This window comes from Pelobates fuscus, chromosome 11 (assembly GCF_036172605.1).
Source record: "Pelobates fuscus isolate aPelFus1 chromosome 11, aPelFus1.pri, whole genome shotgun sequence".
Lineage (NCBI taxonomy): Eukaryota > Metazoa > Chordata > Amphibia > Anura > Pelobatidae > Pelobates > Pelobates fuscus.
This window is the reverse complement of record NC_086327.1, coordinates 122,904,393-122,925,089: the sequence shown is the minus strand read 5'-3', so window position 1 is coordinate 122,925,089 and position 20,697 is coordinate 122,904,393. Positions and strand designations below refer to the sequence as shown.

At 40.4% G+C, this 20,697-nt stretch overlaps 1 protein-coding gene across 1 annotated transcript; it reads right to left on the bottom strand.

Moving 5' to 3' along the window:
* Positions 1–11,318: 11,318 nt before the first annotated feature.
* On the bottom strand, positions 11,319–17,597 carry LOC134578153 (apolipoprotein A-I-like). Its single transcript, XM_063437156.1, has 4 exons — positions 17,557–17,597; positions 15,998–16,056; positions 14,605–14,752; positions 11,319–12,249 (listed from the first exon to the last, which is right to left on the bottom strand). Exons 2-4 carry the CDS (start codon positions 16,038–16,040, stop codon positions 11,664–11,666), a joined length of 777 nt encoding a protein of 258 aa, XP_063293226.1. The 5' UTR covers positions 16,041–16,056; positions 17,557–17,597; the 3' UTR covers positions 11,319–11,663.
* Positions 17,598–20,697: the final 3,100 nt, after the last annotated feature.

Here is a 20,697-nt window from a genome sequence, read left to right as displayed (position 1 = left end):
ACCACCACCACCCTCAGCATCACTCCCCCACCACCCTCAGCATCACCCCCCTCACCACCCTCAGCCTCACCCCCACCACCCTCAGCATAACCCTCCATCACCACCCTCAGCCTCACCCCACTCACCATCACCCCCTCCTTCTCACATCACCCCCTCTCACTCTCACATTACCCCCTCTCACTCTCACATTACCCCCTCACTCTCACATTACCCCCCTCACTCTCACATTACCCCCCTCACTCTCACATTACCCCCCTCACTCTCTCATTACCCCCCCCCACTCTCACATTACCCCCCCACTCTCACATTACCCCCCCACTCTCACATTACCCCCCCCACTCTCACATTATGCCCCCTCACTCTCACATTATGCCCCGTCACTCACACATTACCCCCCCCCCTCACTCTCACATTACTCTCACTCTCACATTACCCTCACTCTCACATTACCCCCTCTCACTCTCACATTACCCCCTCACTCTCACATTACCCCCCTCACTCTCACATTACCCCCCTCACTCTCACATTACCCCCTCACTCTCACATTACCCCCCTCACTCTCACATTACCCCCTCACTCTTACATTACCCCCTCACTTTTACATTACCCCCCCTCACTCTCACATTACCATCACCCCCCGCTCCCTGTCACATTACCATCACCCCCCGCTCCCTGTCACATTACCATCACCCCCCGCTCCCTCTCACCATCAACCCCCCGCTCCCTCTCACCATCAACCCCCCGCTCCCTCTCACCATCACACCCCCCGCTCCCTCTCACCATCACACCCCCCGCTCCCTCTCACCATCACCCCCCTGCTCCCTCTCACCATCACACCCCCCGCTCCCTCTCACCATCACACCCCCCGCTCCCTCTCACCATCACCCCCACACCATCACCCCCCTTTCACCATCACCCGCCTCTCACATCACCCCCCTTTCACCATCACCCGCCTCTCACCATCACCCCCCCCCCCATACACACAACACACTTCAAGCAGCTACCCCATACACAGGGTCTCAGACAAAAACGCAAACATGCTCACAGAGACATACATTCACACACACAAGGATACTCTCTGTCAGACACACTCTCAGGCACATACACAGCTAGACAGTGCATCAATGTGTATATGTGACACTTTTTTGTTAGTGGGGCCTCATGTTTGCGTTTCGCCTAAGGCCTCATAAAGTCTAGAGCCGCCTCTGTCTGTTAGTATGTATCTGTGTCCTTTTGTATCAGTGTGTGTGTTTGTGTCTGTGTGTGGACCCAGTGGGCGGTATTTGGAGGCGGGCCCCAGGGGGCCCAGACCCTGAGCTGAGTTAGGGGCCCCAAAATTTCTGGTGGCGGCCCTGCTGCTGGTGGCCATCAAAAGGCAGCACACCTCAATACACAGGGTAAGAGTGTGAGACAGGGAATATAAGGCAAACATATTTGCCGACGACGTACTGCTGAATCTGATCCAACCACACATATCCCTTCTGAACCTAGTGGCTACCATCAGAGAGTATGGGAACCACTCGTATTAAAAACTCAATGTCTCTAAGACACAAGCTATCGGGCTGGGCATTCTGACAGACACCCTCAACAGACTCAAAGAGGCATTCCCCTTTGATTGGAGGACTGACTACCTGACATTCCCGGGCATAAACATCCCATCCCACCTGCTCAAACTATTTGAAATGAACCACAGCAAACTCTTAAAATAATTCACCACCACGTTGACCGCATGGGAAGGCAAATACCTTTCCTGGCTGAGGAGATTAGCCAGGGTAAAAATTATGCTACTCACGAAATTTCTGTATTTATTATGCTCTTTGTCTGGATGAAGAGGAGAATTAGAGTGGCCACAACAACACTGCAACAACCGATACGGGAGGGACTGGGACTGCCTGATATCCGTGAGTACTATAGAGCAGCACCACTGGCGGCAGTCAAGGCCTTCACCTCCACTGGTGATCCACCACAATGGACGTTAGTGGAATCTTATTGGGCATGTCAGCAGGGCCTGAGAAACTTATTCTGGCTCCCAAAACATGCACACCCACCACAAACACATATTCTCCCAACCACGGCCCTGACACTAAAAACATGGGATGAGATAAAGGGCAACCCAGGAGAACCTGAATCAACTTCACCAAGTCCCCAATCTTGAGCTTAACAGTAGGTATTCCGACTTTCGACCACACGCAGTGGACAGGGGCCGGGTGTATAAAAATAAAACATTTATACAAGGAAGGCAAGCTATTACCTTTTCCGGAACTCCAAGCTATCTTCCAGCTAACCAATAGAGTCGTGTTTTCATACCTACAGCTGAAGTCCTTCCTAACAAGAGTTCAAGTTACAAAAAACCTATCCCCACACAACTCCGCTATAGAGACAATATGCCTTGCACACACACCGCCCAAAAATATACTCTCCACATTATATAACTTGCTCCGGTCAAATAGCACAAAAGTAAAAATGCCCTTCCAATCAGCTTGGCACAAAGAACTAGGGCATCCCCTAAGTAAAGACCAATGGAAAAAAAGCATTTGAGGCCCATAAAGACAAAACATCTTGTGCATCGCACTTAGAGATTATCAGGAAATTGTAGTATAGATGGTACATGGTCCCAGATAGACTGTTGAAAATATATCCAAACTCCCCCAACACATGCTGGAGATGTAATACAGACATAGGTATGATGGGCCACATTTGGTGGACGTGTGGGGTGATGCAACCTTTTGGAAAAAAGTGGAAGAAATAGAAACAGCACTGTTGAATAAAACATGGGAGCTGACCATGGAGCAATGCCTGCTCTTCCTACTCCTAAATTCCCTAGACAAAATTGAAGAGCGATTACTATTCCACCTGTTAACATCAGCAGTATTACTTATTGCTAGAGCGTGGAAGACACAACTAGCACCGACGAAGCTCACACTAATAAACCAAATCTCATTGAATTAGAGATACTAAAAGATGGCCCACAACCACATGAAACCAGAAAAATATTTCACACAAGTTAGAGAGAGATGGGATGCTTTTCTTGTAAGTTTAAGCGAGGAAGAATGAGAAAGGAAAAGGAAAAAAATAAATGAATAAAAAAAAAAAAAAACAATACCATGCAAACAAGCAACACTAAGATGGAGAGGGGCAATTGAGGGATATCCATGCAAGACCACTTCACCGATCATAAATTTATAACATGTGTGTTAATTTGTATTACTTTTATGCTTGTTGACTGTGTAGATTTAGTTTCTGTTAAAAACAAAATAACTATATGCTTAATGTATCGTACAGTCAGTGCTCATGACCTTCTTAATCACAAGAGAAATGACGAACAGAATACTTGTAAGGCCATGAGTCTCCGTAGACACGGCGAATACCTGAGAACGGTGACAGATAGCAAGACACATCAGTAGGGTTTAGCAACCTGTGTGGCACAGGGAACATACAGACCAAAAGTTTAATGTCAAGGGAATGAATGAACCCAGTAACGCAATTGTGTGTATGACAACTGTGTAATGCACATCTGTTCTATGTGTGATGCACTGAAGGTAAATACAATAAAAACTGTCAAATTAAAGAAAAAGGTTCACAGTGCAGAGACACAATAATGAGTCAGAGTAGGGTTATGCGGGGACATACAAACAATCTCCTAAAACAGCAAGTTTCATAAAACAGGACAAAAGGAACCAAATAATGATTATCATCAGCAGTAGTTTATTAGTCTATATGTTAGATTAAAGGTGAATCTTTCAACACTGATGTTGTCTAGTATGCGAGTACCTAAAAGGAGACTTCGTGGTGGGTTTGGCCGACGTAGCAATGACAGTACCTCAGCTTGTGGAATTGATGTTAATTATTTCATTTTGTGGGACTTTCTCCAGAAATATAATTAGTTCATCCAGCCAGCGGCTAGATATCTGCCCTGCAATGGCTGTTCTAAATACGGCATGAATTGTGGATGTGCTCATACAGGACAAGCTTTCGCAAGGGATAAATGCATTTTTTTGCTTCCAAGTCTTCCCGCAATGTCTAATTTGATGTTTTGTGAATATAACAATGACCTACAGAGCTATTCACTAAGCTGAACATTGTTATGACTGAGAATTCAAAGGGAGTTTAAAATATTTTCAGTTTGGCTATTTTGACCTTGTTTTTTTTAATTTCACCCAACAATTCTTAGTGTGTGTATGTGTGTGTATGTATGTGTGTATGTGTGTGTGTGTATGTATGTGTGTGTGTGTATGTGTGTATGTGTGTGTGTGTATATGTGTGTATGTGTGTGTGTGTGTGTATGTATGTGTGTATGTGTGCATGTGTGTATGTGTGTGTGTATGTGTGTATGTGTGTGTGTATGTATGTGTGTGTGTGTGTGTGTGTATGTATGTGTGTATGTGTGTATGTGTGTGTATGTGTGTATGTGTGTATGTGTGTGTATGTGTGTATGTGTGTGTATGTATGTGTGTGTGTGTGTATGTATGTGTGTATGTGTGTGTGTGTATATGTATGTGTGTATGTGTGTGTGTGTGTGTGTATGTGTGTGTGTGTGTGTGTGTGTGTGTGTGTGTGTGTGTGTGTGTGTGTGTGTGTGTGTGTGTGTCGAAACACAGGCACAGTCCTTGTTCTGTAGTTCTCTTACAGCATTTTTGGTGATTACCACTCATAGCTTTGTGTATTCTGTCTCTGTCACCAAAATACTTCAGGAGCTAACAGCTGATCTACATCTTGTTTTATTGTGCAAAAAAGAAAAACACTGCAGGTTAGGATGTAGGTCAGAAAGAGTGTGGTAATTGTGTGAAATGAATTATTATAAATAAAACCTTTTTATGAATAAAAATTTTAAAAAGGGATTTATAACCTAAAATAAAGCTCAATCAATATAACTAACTGCAACCTAACCTTCACAGTGCATCTAATGTGTGTTTTAAAGGGACACTATAGGCACCAAAATAACGTTAGCTTAATGAAGCAGTTTTAGTGTATAGAACATGCCCCTGCAGTCTCACTGCTCAATTCTCTGTCATTTAGGAGTTAAATCACTTTGTTTATACAGCCCTTGTCACACCTCCCTGCATGTGACTTGCACAGCCTTCCTAAACACTTCCTGTAAAGTGAGATACAATGTTTAAACGTACATTATTGCACATTTTCTTTAATTTAGAATGTCTTATCTACTGCTCTGTTCAAAGGCTTCAAGACCCTGCAGGAGCCTCCTGTAAGTTACTAAAGCTCAATTTACAGGACAGGGATAAAACTACTAAGGCAAGTTAACATCTGGTTGAAAATGTAACCCTTTTTTTCATGCAGGCTGTGTGAGTCACAGCCAGGGAAGGTGTGGATAGAGCTGCATGGACAGAAACAAAGTGGTTTTACTCCAAGATGGCAGATAATTGAGCAGTGAAACTGCAGGGGCATGATTTTACACTAAAACTGTTTTTTTAAACTAAAGTTGTTTTGAGATAAGGTTGCGCAAAAACAGAATAGACAAAGTGTAGTTACAAATGTATTAAAAATCCAATATAAAAAAATAATAGGAAGAAGTCCAGTAAAAGTCCCAATAAAATTTGGCAGAAGATAAAGCCTCAAATACTGTATGTCTGGAATAATTCTTCTAAAACAATGTCAGATCAGGGTATTCATCCATATGTAAAAACAAAAGGAAAAACTAATAGTGCAATATATCCAAGAGATAGATAATACCAGTATAAAAAGTCTAATATAGTCCTACTCACGTTTTTAAGAGCTTATAGCCAGCTCTAGTATGAATAGTATGAATAGCATGCAGTGGTACAATCTCCACTTAGGGATACGTGATGATATGTTGTTAGGTAGATGTTTCATAAATATGTAGACCATAAAAGAATTTTAAGAGACAACAATAGTGCTCACTGGTTAAAAAAATGCCAATTAAGTAATAGATGGTCACTCACGTTTACTAGAGCAGACAAACTGCTCACTCTGTAGTATATATAAGTATATTGTATGCTCACTCTATAGGGCAGAAGTGGTATTCTTTAGGAGTAGTCTTCACTGGAACATAAAATGGATGCCAGGTAGAAAATTAAGCAGAAATAAAAAAGTAAAATGACACACTCGCAAATGGAAGGAGACAAAATACCTTTATTAAAACAAAAAAAGTATTCACAGCAGTATAAAATATCCACAACGCGTTTCACAAGGAAGGCTTGATCAAGTGGAGATAATTATTGTACAAGATGTACTTCACTATATATTTCTCTGTATTTTGTATATTTTTTATTATGTATGCTTCACATAGAGACATAGTAATGAGAGCCTGCATCAATGTGCAAGCTTTATGTGCATGTTTTATTTTTTGGTGTGGGGGTAGGGGGTGGTATAACTACTAAATAGTAAGGATAGGGTAAGGATTTAGGCACCCAGTTACAGGGTAAGGATTCATTCAACAGGTAGATGCCCAAATGTGCAGTTCTACCAGTCTAACTAGTGACTAGGTCACTAATTTAAATATATAAATATATATATGATCGAATATAATATATAATCTGTCCTTGCATGGACTTAAGCCCATTTAAAGGACAAAATCAAAAATTATTACAAACAAAATAATATGGTGCCATGGGGTTATAAGGGTTATACACAAGTGAAAGAAACATCTACCACCAGGTGGCACAAACTGTCAAAATAAATAATACCAGTTACAATGCACGAACAATACACAGAGCTCGATTTTTATTTATACGTTTCAGAAGTACTCGGCAATGATAGGGTCTAGATTAAATCTGTAAATATCCAAATCAGCAATGAAAAGAAATACATAAAGTTACTTAGAGGGAAACACTAACCGACATAACCAATTCTGCTGACTGAAATAGTTAAAGGGACACTACAGTCACCAGATTTGTTACCTAGGGTTCTAAGGTTGTATTTGCAATTTTAGTATTTTTCATTCATAAAAGGCTAACCTTGTTTTGTTTTTTTGTTCATATTGAGTTTGTGGGTGTTTGAGGGAACACTTGTCTGGAGGCTTTTTTCTTTTCCATATATACGGAGTTTTTTCACTGTGCTTAGTGGTATCTTCTTCTCTGTCCATCATCCTAATAGTATACAAATGATAGTGACGTAATACTGCCCCTTAGATTGGCTGGCATAACACAGTGCCTATAGTAGGGGAGAATAGCAGAGTCAAGAAACAAACCAAGGTCAGGGGATAGAGAAATACACGTAATGCCAGGCCGGGTCCAGGAGTACAGAGATCAGGATAGTCAAACAAGTTGTGGACACGTTTAACAAAGAACTCGCTGTTCCTTAGCTACCTATTGTGAATTCTGTGCAAATAATGATGTCTGTCGTCAGCGTGCACAGCACGTTAGTAACAGGCATAACGAGCTTCTTACTTGCAAGACTTCCTGCAAGGCAAGGCTTTGATCTCCCCTCCCGACCCGCCGCCTACATTGATAGCAATTCATTTTTTTTTAACCTTTTTTTTAATTCCACCCATTCCCTGCCCACCCTTTCCTATTTTAACAGACGTGTGTGCATGCGCTGTGATCTGGTAGAACGGTTCAATCAATGCTTCCCTATAAGAACCATTTCATTGGCTCACTAGCAGGCACAGGTTACATGTTGTGGAAGCATGTAACCCAGCAATGGGGGCTTTGCCAAGAGATGAAGTCCAGGCAAGTTTATTCTTTATTTGCAGGTTTATAAGGGAGTCGCCTAGAGAATAATTCCCAGTAGAGCACTGTAGACTAAATAAAACGATTTTATAAAAAGGGTTAGAATAACCTAATTTAACATAAAACTTACCAAATTATTAGATCAACTAAACCATTTCAAACCTGGACATTTAGTTTCTTTCCTAACCTTACAAGGGCATGTCCAAGGCACACCCCACTCTTTTGCAAAGCTGTATGTTTCTAACTGCTCTACTCAATCAATTATAATTTCTGGATAAACTTTCCCATTTTCTCTACCTGTAGTATCTGTATATAAGGGAACAAGTCTTCAGTGTTGTGTTCTGGATAGCACATAACTGCTTTAATAATAATAGAAGTTAAAGGAGCTCAATATGTTCCTACAGTGTCTGCCATATGTTGCAGGTGCACTCATGAAGATAAATACGGTATATCTCATGGACCTGTCCCATTCAGAAGCCTTACTGTTTCCCTCACTGTTACCTCACTTTTTACATCTTTTCACATCTTTTGGGACTCTATTCCCTGTCTCCATTCAGATATGAATTTCGGTTCATCTTGGTAAAAAGATCTCTTAAATCCTGAACCTTAGGGTGCAGAAATCAATGTAGAAGAGCATTATACAAATTTAGGGAAATGGGCATTATTGGAGTCTCCTTTGGTATCAGAAGGCTCAGTCTTGTACTTTTACGTATACACGAGGGTACAGTAACAGCACTGACAGCTCCTGTCAGATAAAGCACCAGGAGCTGAAGGTGACCGACCAGAGGAAGATGGAAGGAATGGTTTAGGTAAGTAAAACTCACCTTTCCCTGCAACCATATTTTATTTGATTTCATTTCTTTATTTTTAAAGTTTTATACCCTGGTTTCACCGTTGTGGGCTTGCTTGCTTTTTGAATCCTACACATGCTTAGGGCTAGTAATCTTCTCACTGAAGAGAAAAGTAGGCCAGGGAATGGGTCAACAGTTCTACCAACCTCTTCTGTTAGTTTATATTATCATTAACAATGTATATTAACATCATATCCAGAAATCACAGTCTAGAGGCAGTGGGGTATAAACACAATAGGACAGGAGATAAACATGACACTCACATCATACAGCCCCTACATCACAAACATGGCACTCACATCATACAGCCCCTACATCACAAACATGGCACTCACATCATACAGCCCCCACATGACAAACATGGCACTCACATCATACAGCTCCCACATGATAAACATGGCACTCACATCATACAGCCCCCACATGACGAACATGGCACTCACATCATACAGCCCCCACATGACAAACATGACACTCACATCATACAGCCCCGACATGACGAACATGGCACTCACATCATACAGCCCCCACATGACGAACATGGCACTCACATCATACAGCCCCCACATGACAAACATGACACTCACATCATACAGCCCCTACATCACAAACATGACACTCACATCATACAGCCCCTACATCACAAACATGACACTCACATCATACAGCCCCCACATGACGAACATGGCACTCACATCATACAGCCCCCACATGACAAACATGACACTCACATCATACAGCCCCCACATGACAAACATGACACTCACATCATACAGCCCCTACATCACAAACATGACACTCACATCATACAGCCCCTACATCACAAACATGACACTCACATCATACAGCCCCCACATGACAAACATGACACTCACATCATACAGCCCCTACATCACAAACATGACACTCACATCATACAGCCCCCATATGACAAACATGACACTCACATCATACAGCCCCCACATGACGAACATGACACTCACATCATACAGCCCCCAAATGACAAACATAACACTCACATCATACAGCCCCGACATGACGAACATGGCACTCACATCATACAGCCCCCACATGACAAACATGGCACTCACATCATACAGCCCCCATATGACAAACATGACACTCACATCATACAGCCCCCACATGACAAACATGACACTCACATCATACAGCCCCCACATGACAAACATGACACTCACATCATACAGCCCCCATATGACAAACATGACACTCACATCATACAGCCCCCACATGACGAACATGACACTCACATCATACAGCCCCCAAATGACAAACATAACACTCACATCATACAGCCCCGACATGACGAACATGGCACTCACATCATACAGCCCCCACATGACAAACATGACACTCACATCATACAGCCCCCATATAACAAACATGGCACTCACATCATACAGCCCCGACATGACAAACATGGCACTCACATCATACAGCCCCCATATGACAAACATGACACTCACATCATACAGCCCCCACATGACAAACATGACACTCACATCATACAGCCCCCAAATGACAAACATAACACTTACATCATACAGCCCCCACATGACAAACATAACACTTACAACATACAGCCCCCATATGACAAACATGACACTTGTATTTTAGTCTGCACCCACGGAGGTTGAACATTACCTCGGAGGGGACAGGAAGTCTCATATTGATATTTAACCTAAAACTCCCACACATCTGTAGACTTTATACCTTTTTCAACATAAACCTATCGATTTCTTTCGTTTACACAACTTTTGCTTTCAGTAATTCCACGAATTGGATCAGATTGTGTTTGAAAATGTGAAATTCACAGCAGATTTGCTCGCTGTGAGTCACCGCTTAAAAAAAAAAAAAAAAAAAAAAAAAACTCTAAAAAAAGTTAAACCAGTAAATAAAAATGGACTTTACTCTTCTACTTTTCAAACACAGGAGTTTGCAATAAAATGTTATATCTGCAAAACTCCTAATAAGGTTTTGCATCTTATATTGTTTACACAATTAGCAGTTTATCTTGATTTTCCCATCTCTCCTTTTAAAATTTGCCAAGTTGTATCTGCGTCAATCAAAATTGTAGCAAAATGGATTGATAAAAAGTTCTGTTATACCGGGGGCTGAGATACCTCTAGTAACATGGATAGTTAGAAAGTTCCCATTTGAACTATAAAGTAGACCAAGCATTACCTTATGTACAAAATAAAGCTTCCTTGCAGCATTGAGACTCTAACCCTACCACACTACTGGACTTATTCCTAAAGGGTTAGTCCAACCCTGATTAAAAATAATTGATTTGCATACTAATTGCCATATGAGGCATACCTATTAGGTTCTCCCCTTGTAAAACTCTGCAGAAATCGTTTTAACTCAAAGCACTACCAGTGCTGCTTGTCCATGCCCCATCGTGACCTCTCTTGGCACTTGCATATACCAGTCACAGTTTTCTCATAGTGAAGCCTGTGTTTGGACCAATTTGCCAGCTCAGAGTGCATGTGTGGGCTCCAGGCTGGCGAGGGGAGGATTTCTCCCACTGTTTGAACTGTCAGAGTTTTGGGCTGAGTTTAGCTGCATCTTTCCCCCAGCACCACAATATCTCTGTTGCACATACTGACTCCACCACCGTGACTACTTCAAATCACTGACGTGGTCATGATGGTGGGAGCAACGCTTTACTTATTTGGCCTGGTCATCATATAGCCCTCATTAGACAGGCAATAACTACTGGAGTGTCACAGGTTCATAACATATTTGTTCTAAAGACAAGGCTCAATGCGCTGACAAACCAAGAAAGGATTTAAAAAAATGAAGAATTGAGAAAATAGTTTTATTTTTGCATAAAACAAATAGTATTGTCAACAGACCATCAAGAGATAACTTCTTATAGAGGGCTTGAATCCAGGGAGAAATAAAGAAAAACGACATAAATTGATTAACAAAAAGAAAGAAAACCGACATAGAAATTGAGTGGTAGAGAATACAATAAGAGATCAGATCTATTAAGTCACGTGAGACTAAGTGATGGAAAAGATAATTACTATGTTTGTTGACAAAAATCGTTAGAATGAGGTGGTGGGTCTAGTAATGATGGAGGGATGGAAAATGTAAGGGTGTATCTCTTTCCTTCTTACATCAACCTGTACAGGTGCTTTTAAGCTTCTTTGTAGAGTTTTGCTTTGACCTCTTCAAGCAGTTTCTCCAAATTCTTTTTCAGCTCCTCAGCCCCCGGAGACACTTGCTCCTTCAGATTTTCTAGATAGGGTTTAAAGCGTTCCCTCAATTCGTCAACTCCTTTGTCTATCAGTGCATGCACTTCCTTAGACTTCTCTTCCATATCACCTTTTAGTTCTTTTTGGTTCCTTTCCAGCTCCTCACGAAGCTGATCCAAATAAGGTACTATGTCTGAACGAAGGGATTCGATTTCAGAACGTAACTTGTCACGGCCACTCTCTGCAAGGGGGCGCAACTTTTCAAAGTAGCTGAAAAGACCTCTTTTTATATCGGAGAAAAGGGATACTGTATAATGAGAAACATCCTTCTTCAAGCTCACAGTGTACGCTTCCCATTGTTTATAGAAGTTCTCAAGGAGAGGGATCACCTTCGTCCTCAGCACTGGGTAATTGTCATGAATTTCTTTGTCCATTTCCTTCCACACAGTATCCACATAGTCATCAACTTTTTCCTTAAAGTTATTGGCATTTTTTTTCAAAGTTTCGATTCTCTCCTTAACATGCAGTCTAGCAAAAAAAATAAAAAAAATAAATAAGGTTATTAACATGTTATCATAACAAATAGGATCGATTTTTTTTAATTCTAGATGGAAAATCATCTAGATCTATCACGTAGAAAGCAAGTCAAAAAGATGGAAGGGAGAAACGAGGAGTTCATTTGGGGACAAATGTAACATGACATTTATATGCAACGTAATAGTATTATAAAGGCAGAACATGATGTTCTTACATTTTTTAAACCTAGATTATTATACTTGGGTTACTATGTAACTGTGTATGACAGATCAGCAGGATAATTATAGGAATGTGTTATCCAGAACATAAACCAAGGGTGTTCAGAGGCTTGACAACCAATGAGGAATGTTAAACTGTGACCAACGGAGATGTCTATGCTCTTGAAGGGGAAAGTTACAACCTTCTCTGGAGGTTCTAGAATAGAATGCACAGCTAGCAGCATCCAGCCGTGGGCATCATAAGTGACTAGACATCAGAGGAGGATCATATATATCCAGCCATGATTGAATAGACTGCTCATCACCTGGTGCTTGATGGACTGAGGGCTTGGTGTTGAGGATGCAGCCATGCTCAAGGTGCAATGATCTAAGGATCCCCTTCCATCTGACCCAATAATGGTCTTAAACAGCAGACTGTGGGGAGTTGGGAGAAATGCTTCCCTCTCTAATATATATTCTCCCTAACTTCTGTTTTATCTATTTTACAGACATTAAGGAGATAGGTGCCTGGGATAGAGAATGAAATAATAGTGCAACTGTCATGAAGGGGTTTAAATAGGGTAAATAATAGTTCAACTAAAACTGAACTTCACTTATACTGACACTCTGCACATACAAAGTATCAGACATGCATTCACACTGACACTGACAGGTACCCGCTCACACTGATAACATGCAGGTTTCTGATACACATTCACACTGACACTGACAGGTACCCGCTCACACTGATCACATGGTATTCATAACACGCACTCACACTGACGCTGACACTGACAGGCACTCGCGGACACTGATCACATGGTATTCCTGACAGGCACTCACACTGACGCTGACACTGACAGGCACACACAGACACGGATCACATGGTATTCCTGACAGGCACTCACACTGACGATGACACTGACAGGCACTCGCGGACACTGATCACATGGTATTCCTGACAGGCACTCATACTGACGCTGACACTGACAGGCACTCGCGGACACTGATCACATGGTATTCCTGACAGGCACTCACACTGACGCTGACACTGACAGGCACTCACGGACACTGATCACATGGTATTCCTGACAGGCACTCACACTGACGCTGACACTGACAGGCACTCACGGACACTGATCACATGGTATTCCTGACAGGCACTCACGCTGACGCTGACACTGACAGGCACACATGGACACTGATCACATGGTATTCCTGACAGGCACTCACACTGACGCTGACACTGACAGGCACTCACGGACACTGATCACTTGGTATTCCTGACAGGCACTCATACTGACGCTGACACTGACAGGCACTCACGGACACTGATCACTTGGTATTCCTGACAGGCACTCATACTGACGCTGACACTGACAGGCACACATGGACACTGATCACATGGTATTCCTGACAGGCACTCACACTGACGCTGACACTGACAGGCACTCACGGACACTGATCACTTGGTATTCCTGACAGGCACTCACACTGACGCTGACACTGACAAGCACTCACAGACACTGATCACATGGTATTCCTGACAGGCACTCATACTGACGCTGACACTGACAGGCACTCGCGGACACTGATCACTTGGTATTCCTGACAGGCACTCATACTGACGCTGACACTGACAGGCACTCGCGGACACTGATCACTTGGTATTCCTAACATGCATTCACACTAGTGTTGCACACATTGAAATGTTCACAGTAACGCTGCACATGGAGAAACTCTTACAGAGTTATTCACTAAAATGGGAATTGCCAGGAATTCAAAGTAAATTCAATGCCAAACTAGATAAAACTCCAAGTCAGCTGTACTGCCAGATCAGCTACTTTGACCTTAAATTTGAAATTTACTTTGAATTCACTTTAAGTTCGATGATTCTCACTTTAGGGAATCGATTTCATTTGTATTTTTCCGACTTAGAGTATCCTTTCTTTTACCCATGCTATCTGTTCTCTTATTACCTTAGTATGATTGACAACATGTGGCATTAGATGGAGGTGAGAGATTAACCATCTGTTTAAATTTCATCCAATCATATTTCTTCTTCTCTCATTGTGTTATGTTCGGTGCTGGATAATTTTACACATATAACTGTATTATAGGCAGTGTTATTGCACTATATAAAACTCACTCTTTAGCAACTTCTGATGACTCCAGTTGTTTCAAAACGTCTTCCCCCAGCCTGACGGTGTTGTGTAAAAAGTTTGCTATTACTTCACTAGCATCTTGCTCAGGCGTTTTAGGTTCATCGTGCTGCCACAGAAAATCCCCGTGAGTTCCTGTAGGATAGAGTGACAGAATCAGGGAGAGCAGGTCACACGTTTCTTGGTGGTTGCATTTCAAGTGTCCGTGTTAGTACAAGACCTGAATTGGAATATCCTGGGCGTGATCTCACCTGAAAGAGCTTTTACTACAATTTTACAAACTACTATCTGGAGCAATTCTTAGTAGAAGATAACAGAAGGAGACAATCACGGATATTTAACGGGTGGCTCCAAGCACCATGCCAGCTTTACTGATTTGAAGGGGTTATGGTGCCCGGGGTTTGTGTGTGCTATGAAACGATGCACATACAGAGTTTAACCCCTCAACTGCCAGAGTTGTAACCCCACCTCCAGTAGCATCATTAGGCATTATTAGACAGGCCGGAGCTAGATGTGAATTCTGTGCATATTGGACCTTTGCCATCGGCAAGCACAGAATGTCCTCCCTTCAGCCAGGCCTCCCTGACATCTGTCCTACTTAAGCGAGGTGAATGATGTCAGTAGAGGGGTTTTATGAGTAACCCTCTAAACAATTAACTTGTTTGGAGTTCCACAGAGACTAATTCGTGAAACAAAATAAAAGGGCATTGCTTCACTAAACTACCAAATACAGAAAATTGAAAATCTGAATGTCAAGACAAAATCTAAAATAGCCAAGTCATAGCTATAATGGAATTTGAGAATTTTCCTAGATTGTTTTAATTTTAATTTTTTTTGCCTAAATAAACCCCTCAATTTCCATTCAGGAACAAAAGCATGTCGAAAGCATCACAAGGACAATGACTAGTTCTGATCATGGATCTTGAAGGACTTAAAACAGGGGTGACCAAAAGGCAGACCCACGGCTATCGCAGAACTACACTAACCTGGGGCAGCACTGGACAATACATAACCTGACCTGCCTGAGATGAATGTTAGTTTCCATACTGGGCTGCAGTTGCAACTAGCCTCTTTCACCAAGCAAAAAAAATATTTAAAGGTAAGTGCTTACTTGATTAAATGTGTATTAATTATTATAGATACATATAAACATTCTAAATACAGTACACAGACAAATCAGCTCCAGGTGTGCAAAATGAGGAATGCAGGGTCTGGCCATTACATGTCTGAATCCTTCTTCTGTGTCAACTCTATTGAACCCCCGATGTGCTTTGTAGTAGCTTTGGCCATTTCAGTAGTACCCTAATGATACTTGATGTCCTTGCCATTTATTTTACTTGCAGAGAATATACGAACATACACACACAAACGGCCACATACCTGAGAGGAACAGCAGCGACAAAGTTACAATGACAAACCTCATGGCTATCGTCTTCTGCCTGGAAAATAATGAAATGGTCAGAATAACAGCAGCTGTGACGACCATAAAGTAGTGCCCTCGTCATATTATACATGCCTAGAGGTGGGTACAGAAGCAGGGCGTAGTACCAGCAAGGTTATTTACCGAATACCAAAGGGAAACCAAGTCGAATTTCAAATTTAAGGCCAGAGAAGCTCAACTAAAAGCATAACAGACTATTTTGACCTGAAATTTGCAATTCACTTTCAATTCTCACTTCAGTAAACGACCTTGGAAGAATTGGTGTTTTTTTTTTTTTTTTTTTACAACACAAAAATTATTTACCCTGGTTGTGATATACTAAACTGTAATAAATAGGAGAGCTTTTACTCCAGTGAGAGAGGTCTGTGTATTTTCTTTATGGGTAGAGTGAAACTGACTTTCTTTTTCGATAATATTTTATCGTTATAAAACACCATTGGTCCTACTATAGTATAATCTTTTCAAATTATAACACATATTCCCCTTCAAGAATCGTGGATAACGGCCGTGTACTCGGGTCCGTGACTGGAGTGATTAAAAAAGAAGCCAAAATTCCATTGCGTTCTCTATCCCTCCACAATTCCCTGCAGTTTCCATTCATTTGGTCGGTCTTTACCATTTATCCACCACTGAAATTTCTGAACAAAAATCTGTATCTGCACTTTCTCTTCAGACAACCCAATATTCCTTATTCGGGATTCATCTAGTCCCTTCAGTTCTGGACTCTCACAATCTCTATACTCAGTACAAAGTCAGCATTGGCGAGGGTCCTTCTCTACAGCTAAATAATCTATTATAATAATATGTTCACTGATCTTCCAATTTTTCCTTCACTAGAATCCAAATCTCTCCGGTCTGGTAGCTCCCGAGGTGCTTCCTATACTGAATCACACCTACAGTTCTATACAAACAATATGCTAGTTTAATTTTTCTACTTTGTATTACTTCTACATGATGTCCACCATACCCTTCTGCTTATCCTCTTAATTGCTGCCATTTGACTGCTATTTTTGTAAGATCAAACTTCTCTGCAAATAACACCATTGAATAAAACACTGAAAAGTCCCTATGTGTGCCGTTTTCTTTTAAAATGTATAATAACATTTTAGCAAGCGACAGCTCCATCCTGGCACAAGCATGGCACACAATGCAAATGAGGAGCGGAACAGAAATATTATTTCAGATTTCCCCCTTTATATTTCCTATTAGTAACAGCAAAGAAGAGCAAAATGTATCAAGATAATTGACAGGGAGCCAATATGGAGGTGCCCAGTTCTACAATACAAATGTGGATTTCTACATTTAAGTTTATTTAAAATATATATATATATATATATATATATATAATTTATAGCTAAATATACGGCATGAGCAAACAATTTTAAAATTCCCGTGAAGTTACAGAAAATCAAAGAAAATCTAAGAAAATACAAATTGCAACCCACATTTATAAATCTCATATTATGCTGATAGTTGACATTATACGAAGCTTCCTTACCAACTCAGGGTGCTCAGGTGTTCTTGTGATCAGGAAAGTTTTCCGCCGGTAAATATAGGGATTGAGCCACCCATTTCTGGGCATGTGCCCAATCAGATACGGAGTGCCTGCATGGCTTATAAAGGTCTAATTAATGTCTGACATGGTGGCTACAAAGGTTCAGGGGCCACTAGTAACCTTTTTTTTTTAAAAAAAGGCCTCTAAATATTATGTGGACATACATACCAATCATGAACACTATAATAAAATAAAATAATTTAAAAAAACATGTCTTATCATCAAATAAGTGAATATAGTTTGCTGTTTGGATCGGTAATCACTAAAAGTAAACTTTGGATTTTGCTCAGAGCAACAACAAACAAAAACTGTAAACGTCACACGCAGGTTAAATTCCATGGAGTAGAAAAATGATTCAGTTTGTTACACTATAGTTTGCTCGATTAATGTTTCCAGCTTGGGGCTAGGTTCTGTTATATAGAAATATTAAGATCTCCAGTTATTGAATAGAATTTTCTCACACGTGTCAGTGGGAAAACTGTTATTAAGCTATCAGTAAGGTTTTATTTGTTAAGAATCCCACTCCAGAAGATAGTTGGGTTCCACCAAGTGCCTGTGACCACATCTCCTGTATTGGGTCTTTTGCACCTGGGGTATCTTGACTGCTCTATAGAACAATATTGATTTAAAGATAAAGGATACCGCACTCTCACAGTGAAAACCAGGTGCATCAAAGACCAGATTGGAAGAAAAAAATGTGTAGATATTGGTAGAAAGTAAGGTCCAAGCACTCAAGGTTTCTTTAAAATGGCAGATTTATTTAAAACTGGATGTGCAACATTTTGGCCTACACAGAGGCCTTCTTCAAGCTTTTGAAGAAGCCTTGAGTGCCTGGACCTACTTTCTCCTGCTCTATAGAACAAAGCTGGACCATGCAGCACCAAACTCATTTACTGAAAGTATCAGACTTGCGTTATTATACAAAAGCTTCTCCAGTCTGGATTAGGTCCAAACTGCAAAAATCCACTGTATTAGCCTACAGTCAGAACAAGCAACGGTTGGTAAAAGGGTTAAAATAAATATTAAAAATTAAAATGAAATAATATTGAATATATATTTATAAAATAATCATATGCAACTCATTATATAACGTAAAATGTTATGTTTTATTTATATAAATTCGGTTGAATAACATTTGCATGCAGATAGTAGTCAACTTTGTTGAGTCTCAGCATTTGATTCCAAATTTTAGCCATGCAGTAGCATCTGGACATGTTGAAATCCACTCTAAATTCAAGTTAATTCAGACAGTCCGCCCCAGCTTTTTCTAAAGCATTTGGACGTTCGTGAAAAACCACTTCGCATTTTGCAATTAACTTTTACTTCATTTTAACTGTATTTACATCACATGACATATTGAAGTAAGAGATCGAAGTAAACCAAAAAGTTAAGAAATTAAGCAACATATTTGAAATAAAAGATTATAATGTTATTTTGAATACTGAGACATCATCGTTTTTGGTTTCTGGTTGCAGAATAGGAATAACCAGAATTAACCATGGACCTAGGCGACTGCCCACAGCCAGGGGTTAGGCAGGGTCCCCAGATCCATGAATGTCCATGGTCCCATTAACCATCCCTATGTGAAGAATGAAAGGGGGTCCTAACAGGTAACCTAAGGCCTCTTCGGATCTTAATCCTTATCTTCCTCATTGCACCTCCCCGCCCCCTTGCTTACCCTTATTTTTTAATAGAAAGAATTGTCTGATCTCACATTGTTTCACTCCAGGGAATGAGGATAATTAAACTTGCATTAATAGATTTTTTTTCTTTCATATCGTTTATAGTTACCTGAGACTATGTCTGCATTTTTCATACCACTGTTTTGCCTGTATCATACATGTAGACATGTGTGTCTAGCTAGACTTGTATTAGCATGTTTATACCTAAACAAAACTTCACGTGTCTGGCATTTCTTCTACAACTAGATGTGTGTTTAACTTTATACCATGCTCCTCCGCATGTTTACCTAGCGAGTATTATTTTTACAGTGCCTTGCAAAAGTATTCACCCCCCTCGGCATTTTTCGTGTTTTGTTGCCTCAAACCATGTGCAATTGCTTCATCCATTAAGTCCATTCAAAGACAGCAACTAGCTCATTATTACATCTACATGTCCTCCTGTTTTATTCGTGTTCCGTATGAATATTTGGCCAAGTTGTAATGGCCCTGCCAATTCCATTTAGAATATATCAGTAATTCTGGTACAGTTAATTGTTCTCCCATTTTGGTTCTTCATTTCCTCAGTATTGTACAGGACACATTTGGTTTGTTTGGAACAATGAGAATTTGCATTGCTTTGAAGAGAAACACTGACCCTTATATTAGGAGGTGTTGGGAAATGAAACAAAATTGCGAAATATTTAAATTTCATGAACACTTATTATAATTTGGCAAAGTATCCGAAATTAAAACATATTACTAAATAATCATGGGAGATCCCACTAATTGCATGAGAAATAATCTAATTATGTCACGTGACTATGACCCAGGGATAATATGTCAATTCCCATCATCCTCCGCAATGGTTTTGCGGAGGATGATGGGAATTGACATCTAATCCCAGCTGAGTGACAGTAGGTTCCATTACATTTTCTACTAATTAGAAAAAAAAAGGAATTAGATGTTAAATAGCAAAGTAATTTTAACATCTATTTGGCCTTGATATGTCTGTAAGCGGGATACAGTCCTATCCTATTATTTTATTATTTTATTCAGTAACTGATTATAAAACCCTTTCATAAATTTGATAATGATTTTTCACCAAGATCTTTTTGAAAATCTTCCTTTCGAGGACTTTGTAGACTTTTCATTTTATTTTTCATTTCTATTTTTATTTTTATTTTTATTTTTTATTAATTAATTCATTTATTTTTGCCATACGTTTGTGTTCCTATTTGAACCCATACTGCCCGCCTCCCAATAATTTCCTTTTTTTTTATGTATTCTTTGATGGTGTTTACATGGATGAGTCAGATGACTGACTGTCATTTTTCCCTAAGATGAAACAAAGGAGGAAAACTACCAAATGAAAGTAAAATTGAAAAAAAAAAAAAAAAATAGAACACACACAGAACACCAGCAA